General features: G+C 42.1%; 1 protein-coding gene across 1 annotated transcript in view; it reads left to right on the forward strand.

The window, feature by feature from the left end:
• Nucleotides 1-7,513, forward strand: part of Dynlt5 (dynein light chain Tctex-type family member 5) — a 19,729-nt gene that overhangs the window by 743 nt on the left and 11,473 nt on the right. Inside the window, exon 2 of the mRNA XM_055629056.1 lies at nucleotides 899-1,022. Coding sequence (XP_055485031.1) covers nucleotides 907-1,022 — 116 coding nt within the window. The 5' untranslated portion in view covers nucleotides 899-906. The remainder of the gene's footprint in view (nucleotides 1-898; nucleotides 1,023-7,513) is intronic.

A 7,513-nucleotide genomic window follows, 5' to 3' on the forward strand; every position in this document is an offset into this window, starting at 1 on the left:
TGTGTGTGTGTGTGTGTGTGTGTGTGTGTGTGTGTGTGTGTGTGTGTATTTCGTTGGTATGCATGCATAGGTAGAGACACTGTAGCTATTTTCTGAGGAATTAAGGAGAGTTCAAGAGACTCAGCTCCCCAAAGGCAGTTGTGGTTCCCTTGGTTAACTCACCTCCGGCTCCCTTTTGAGACTGCTTTAGACCCATGTGTGACCTTACGGCTCTGTTCTGGGCTTTTTAACTGAAGTTTTATATTGAAGGATGGAGCTGGGTTTACAAGACTGGCAGCCTACACGAAGGAGAAGCGGGGCTGAGCGCTCTGTCAACCGGGGGGGGGGGGGGGGGGGGGGGGCGGCGCCCCCCGCCCCCCCCCCCCCCGGGGCGGGGGGGGGGGGGGGGGCTCTCGCTGCCTCCTTTCCAGACTGCCCACTCTACCCGAGTACAAACCCTCGCCCCACATTGCCTACCACGGCCACCACAGCAACTAGTAACTAGGAAGCTCATCTTAAGATCAGACCCAGAGCAACGATTAAATAAATAAATAATAAACAAACAAACAAACAAACATTGGCCTGCACTGCCAGACAGCATCCTTCCACAGTGACTCTCTCCCACTCCATCAGTTAAGCATTCTTGGCTACAAATTCCTGTCTGCTTATGTGAATTAGGGACACTATTGCGTATTTTTTTTTTTCTATTTCCAGTTGAATTGACACAACAGCATAACTACTTATACCACGAATTATTGCTCTCAGGAAATCTCAGTCCCCATGTAAAGAGGTCACACAAGCAGCTGGGTCCTTTCCCTGGGAAGCCGTTTAGCCACAAAAACTAAAAGATTTTCATGCGTTGTTTTTTTTTTTTTTTTATTTCTCTTTTTTTTTTTTGCAACTTTATTTTTTTTCCTAGAGTGTGTAATGATGTCCGCTTTGGGTAAAGATAAACTGTTTCCTGCACTGAAGAAAAGGGGGAGCGTGTGTTCCCCAAGTAATCACGAGTTCCGACAGAAGGAAGGCTGTTGGCGCTTCAAACAGTGAGTACCTGGATTTCTAGTGCCTCCAACTATGATTAATGTTTACCAAGAGCCAAAACATTTTCCTAGGAATGGAACAAGGTAGAAATAGGCAAACACAATGCTCCGTTAGTCTTTGGAGCCATATGTAAAATGAGCAATGAGGCTTACAGTGATCCTAGCATCATATTTGCTGCTTTGAAAACTACCTCTCACCATGCCAAGAATAAATAAATAAATAAATAAATAAATAAATAGATAGATAGATAGATAGATAGATAAATAGATAAATAAAACAAAAAGCACAACTCAATATTATAAAACTGCAGTTTGTACATTTTGTAACCAATATACGAATTTAATACAACTTTTGTACTATATTTTCAGTCTTTGTCTATATCCTCTTAAATGGCTGTATAATATTTTATGAATTTGTTAACCAATGGATAAAACATAATTTCAGACATAGTTAGATGCTAATGTAAGCATATGGTTTTGTGTCTAAATTAAAAATTTCTAGCCAGACTGTGGTAGTGCACACCTTTAATCTCAGCACTCGGGAGGCAGGGGAAGGTGAATTTCTGTGAGTTCAAGGCCAGCCTAGTCTACAAAATGAGTCTAAGACAACCAGGGCTGTTACACAGAGAAACCCCATCCCAAAAGCAAAACAAAAAAGAGGCTCTTTCTGTCTAGCTATTTTTCCTGTTATTCATAGACCTACCTGTATGTGGTATTTTTTTAATCTAGCTCTCTCAACCAATACACTATGAATTCATTTGTCTTTGTAGCAATAGACACACTGAGAAGGAAGGCAAACAAAAAAATAGAGTGCAGGTAGATTTATTTTGGGGGTGCGATATAAGATCAGCTCAGATTTGTTCTTTTATCTTCCTCTATACTGTGACTGATGTTTAGTTGTCATCCTGGGCAAAATAAATATTTGAAGAGCTTCCTTGTGTCATGAAAGAAAGATTGAGTATATATATTCAATGTTATCATTGTCATCTGTTTCAGAATTGGATGCTTTTTGTTCAAGTTACCTTTTTATAATATATTTTTATGTTTCATTTTTTAAAAGGAAGCATCATTTTTCATAAAGTCATTAATTATTTGAGTAGCTTGAATCAAGAAGGACTCCCAGCAACAAAATGAAACCTCTTAAGCTAGGTCCCCTTATCCTACAACCTAAAACCCATCTTGGTTTGTGAATTTCCGCACTCAACTGTCATCCTCCCCACTGGGAAATCTAAACTTGGCTTCTTCACTTAAACAATCTTTAAGGAGAGAGGTGGTAACAGAAGACATTGGTTGAGCTGTTATCATCAGTTCTTCTTTCAGAAAGCTTTGTAACAGGTACCGGCAAGCAATGGCCAAGCGCCAAGAACAGTCTGAAACACGGCTGGGTATGTTTTCCCTGCTAGGACTGGTTATTACGTAGCCGAAAAGACTTTTGTTAGCCAAATCTTTTCATTGCGCAGAAAGTGACAATCCGTGTGTGATTTGCATGAATGGCCCTGTCCCCTTTGTTCACCAAGAGTCCAGGCAGGTATGTGCAATGGTGTTTTACTTGCTGGAAACGCACCCTCAGGCAGACTTTAGACAGCATTTGAACAAATGCTCTTATCTCCTGTCCTTAAAAGGGAAACAGAAGCCATGAGGTGAAGCGACTTTCTCCAGCCAATGTGGCATGCTATCTACGCCTGTTAGCTCAGGAGCCAGTAGTTCTCCTGTGCACTTGGGTGAAGAAGGTTGGAGACTAAACAGCCTTTCTTTTGCCTCAAGCCAAAGTCCTTGTGATGGTCCTGGAACAAATACTACACGGACCCCATTGTTCTCCACCAGAATGTATGGAAGGCATCTAGCATGGCATCTACCACACTTTGTTGACTCCCTTCAGCTATTTACTCAAGATATAGTGAGCCTCTGGTACATGTCAGCCACTGTGCCACACATTCGGCATGGAAAAGAGAATAATGGAAGGTCCTAGTCAACATAACGTGCTCCCTTGAATCCACAATCCTCTACCTCAGCACCCCAAGTATTTGGATCATAGTTACGAGTGGAATACCTAGTGGGAAGTTACCTTAAATGAGATCCCAGCGTGAAAACCTAAGCCATGGGGGAAAACCGAGACCGTTTTGATAGATAGAACAGCAACAAAATGTAGTATTGTAACCAAGTCTATAATAACACCATTAGTAGACTGCTAGCATATGTGTGTGCATGTATAGAGAGAGTTACGTGTTAATTTTAAAAAAGGGAGCCCGTTCTAAATAGAGTCAAAAGAGACGGCAAGGCCTGGAAAGAAAAGCTAACGGGCAAGCAGAGTAGGAAGAGATGCCCACGCACACTGGAAATGGGAGCTGTATGACTTAGCCGTTCTACACGTGTCCTGAGAGCAAAACGCTGGGAGAGAAAATACCAAGTAACGCTGAGGCCAGTGAGAATGAACGTATCTCGAGCTGTGCACACATCATATAGACAATGTAACAATTCATTTTAAAACAACAGTGTATTAATAGTATATCTCTGTAGAGGCAGAGAGTTGAATTGCCTTTTGTATGTGCCTAGTAGGACATCTCAAAGACACAGAATAGCACTTGGGCACAAACTGTCCTGGGCACAAACTGTATGATCGGTGAGTGAGCAATTACTGTATTCTGTGAATTCTTGAACAAGTCCATCTTTTGCTCTCGGATAAATTGGATCCACAAGCCCACATATGTATTAAGTCCAGAGGGACTTGTAAGATGAATGTACAGCACAAAGTGTTTATCCAAGTGCTCCGTACAAAGCAAGCTTGATTTGAGCCTCCTTATTGAAAAAGTCCATTTGCATCTATTCCGGAAACGAACGGGGGAGGACGGAAAGAAGAGGGAGTAAGACAGTAAGCAGGGTTTCCTTTGCTTTGGAAATCTGCTGTGGCTGGCCACACCCCTCATTGCTGACCTCACAGTCGGAGCGCAGGCACTCCCTCCCAGCATCACCCCTGATCATTTCTGTGGCTTTGAAACTATGCCTCATTGGGGCCCTGCAGGAGAATATGTCACCTGGCCTTAACCATCAGCTCCCTTCCTCTCGGATGAGCACTAGCCACAGCCCCAGGAACGGGTCCTAATTTTGCCCACAAAATGATTATTCTGTTCTGACAGTCACCACTGTAGATTCCCTTCCATCAAGCCAGGGCTAGACTTTTCACAGGAGGTAGGTGCAGTCTTTGTCCTTTGAAAACTACTCCCATTCTTGAGAAGTATATCCCACGAGACTAAACCTTCCATGGTTTTCTGATTTCTTTAGTTCCTGGAAGTCATAACTTCTGTTTCCACTATAACCTTTCTCTTTCTAGAAAGACGAACCAGATGGGAAAACATGTCATAAAACTGCATAATCTTCACAAAGTTTGTTTTTCCAACCAAGCACCATCATGGGTTTGATCTTAAATATAATCAGAAAAAGAAAACCCTCCATAGATATTTTTAGTCCCTAGTTAAGCACATTTCTGTGTATATTTTATCTTACTCTGCATCATGCTTCTAGTGCATAGGAGTATAATTTTCTTTTGTACTATCATCTCTTTCGACTGTCTGACTCATTGTAGGCAATGAAAACTTGTTTAAAAGCTTTAAAAAAAAAAAAACTATACAGAACCTATAGCCTTCTTTGTGCAGTGCAAAGTTTATCCACTGGGCGGCAGCACATGACTTTAATAACAAGCTTCTCCCCCTTATCTGAAAGCACACTTAACACCAGTTAAGAAACCTAAGGGCTTATGCTTGCTCTCAACAGTAACTCTTCAAGAAACCTGATTACAATCCCGCCCTCAAAAGTAGAGCATGGGCTTCCCAAGCACGGCCTGAATTTTTACATGAAATTTACACGTTTTGACTTAAAAAAAAAAAAAAGCAACTTTGTTTTCTTTTGATGTATTTATTGAAGCTTTCTAAACATCATTTCCATTAGCTAATAATTTTTTATTTTTTATATTAATTACAGTTTATTTACTCTGTATCCCAGCTGTAGCCCCCTCCCTCATTCCCTCCCAATCACACCCTCCCTCATCCCCTCCCTGCCCCCTCTAAGACCACTGATAGGGGAGGTCCTCCTATCCTTCTATCTGACACTAGCTTATCAGATCTCTTCAGGAATGGCTTCAATGTCCTCCTCTGTGGCCCAGCAAGGCTGCTCCTCCCTGGGGTGGGGGGAGATCAAAGAGCCAGCCACTGAATTCATGTCAGAGGCAGTCCCTAAAAATACCTTTCTACAAAAGGTATGCATTCACTGGGTGTTGGTGGCACACGCCTTTAGTCCTCAGCACAAAAGAGGCAGAGGCAGGCAATGTCTGTGGGTTCAAGGCCAGTATGTTTCAGGACAGCCAGGGCTATGTGGACAGCAACAAAACAAACACAAACAAAAATTATACATTCTTTCTCTGTTCCCTGCCATAAGAATTGGTTTGTTGAATGTTTTTATGAGCATTTAGATCAGATTTTCAGCACATGCCTTATGCCAGCACTTGGGAAACAAACATGGGAGGATCACAGAGAGTGGGAGGCCAGCCTAGTCTACCTAGCAAATCTCCAGCCAGTCACGCACTACACAGCAAGACACTGTCTTGTTTAATTAATTATTAATTAAGATAAGAATGACTGTAGCATTCTCTTGGCAGTGAGACTATGTGTCAGGAAGGATTACCATTGGCAGAACACGTAGCTGATATGTTTACTGTACTTATACCTGCAGTTGGAAGTTTAAATGCAATCAATGAGCATCTCCTGTGCTTGTCTTTAGCAGTTTAGGTAGCTTGGGTGGAGCTGCTTATCAACACAGAATATATCCCCTTTTGTGTACGCCAGTGTTCTGGATGACACGTGTAGTTCTGCGCTTTTAAAATATGGAAACTCACTGATTTCCAAAATTTACCAAGAATCTGTAGGGATAATTCAGTTGTTAAGAACCACTGGCTGCTCTTTCAAAGGACCAGGGGTTCACTTCCAGCACCCGAAGGGCAGATCACAGCAGTCTGTAACTCCAGTCCCTAGGGATCTGACACCCTCTTCTGGCACCGAGATTGCACGCGTCTCACAGCCATACCTACAGACAAAACACCCACCCACAAAAATTACAACAAGGAAAATAAAAATAAAATGAGAAGATGACGAGCCCACATTCCACTTAAACGTTTCTTGCCTACACTGCAAACACTGTTAAAATCACGCTTTCCTAACTCTTCACTCAGGTGCCAAATATATCATTAACATTTTCCTTATTTTTTTTTCCTCTGTTTCCCGTAAGTCACATGCCAACATTCAGACTATTGACCTTGGTTCTTTCTGATGAGTAAAGGGCTAACATTAGCTTCTGGCAGGCCCTACCTCCTGTTCTTGGTTTAGTTACTTTCCTGTTGCCAAACACCTTGATGAACGCATCATATAGAAGGAAGGGTTTATTTGAGTTTATGGTTCTAGAGAGATAGGTATCCATGATGGCACAGCGGCAAAGTGGCAAGCAGCAGGCATGGCGGCCGGAGCAGAGCACTGGCCTCTCACCTCATGAACCACAAGCACAAAGCAGAGAGAACGAAGCGTGAGTATGTGTGGCCTGAACCTCTCAGAGCCCATCAGCAGTGACCTGCTTTCTCCACCAAGGCTGCACCCCCTAAACCTGCCCTCAAACAGTGCCACCACCTGGGAACCAGGGGTTCAAATACCAGAGATCCTGAGGGACATTCTCATTCAAATCACTGCAGTCTTCATACTAGAAGAGAAACAAACATCACTACAGTGTTCAAAGTAAAAATTCAGGCTGGAGAAATGGCTCGGGGTTAAGATCATGTGTTGGTGTGCCAGTAGAGCCAAGTTCGGTTCCCAGCACCCGCATCAGCTCACAACCACCTTTAAATTCAGTGGGGTCCAGTGCCTCTGTCCTCTGCCGCCATCTGAGCCCATGTACACACACACACACGCACACGCACACACATACACACACACATAGAGATACACACATACACTATAAGATAACAACAACAATAAACATAATAATAGTAATAATAATAATAGTAATAATAAAGTTTCTAAAAATGTTTCATGAAGTTACAGTCCACTGGAGACATGGTCAGCCTTGAAAATGCAGAAAGTAGTGGGCTACCCAGACATTTTTCTCTTGTGTGGTCAAGATAGCCAGGCTTGGAGTACATCAGCCAACATCTCAAGGCCTCATCTTCCCCAATAAAACTGACAGCCAGTTCCCTTTCCCACAGCTTAGTGCTGTGTGGACTCCAATGGACTCTGTTTCAACAAGTGTCCATATCAATTACATCTAATGTTTCTGTGATACCATTTTAAAATAAATACAAAACAGTGCCCAAAACATGTATATATGAAACATATATATATAAACGTGTATATCTATATAAACACACACATATATATATATGGGCCCACATATATATATGGACCCATATTAAACATATATATATATATATATATATATATATATATATATATATATATATA

Source organism: Psammomys obesus, unplaced genomic scaffold (genome assembly GCF_907164565.1).
Source record: "Psammomys obesus unplaced genomic scaffold, mPsaObe1.curated_primary_1811, whole genome shotgun sequence".
NCBI lineage: Eukaryota > Metazoa > Chordata > Mammalia > Rodentia > Muridae > Psammomys > Psammomys obesus.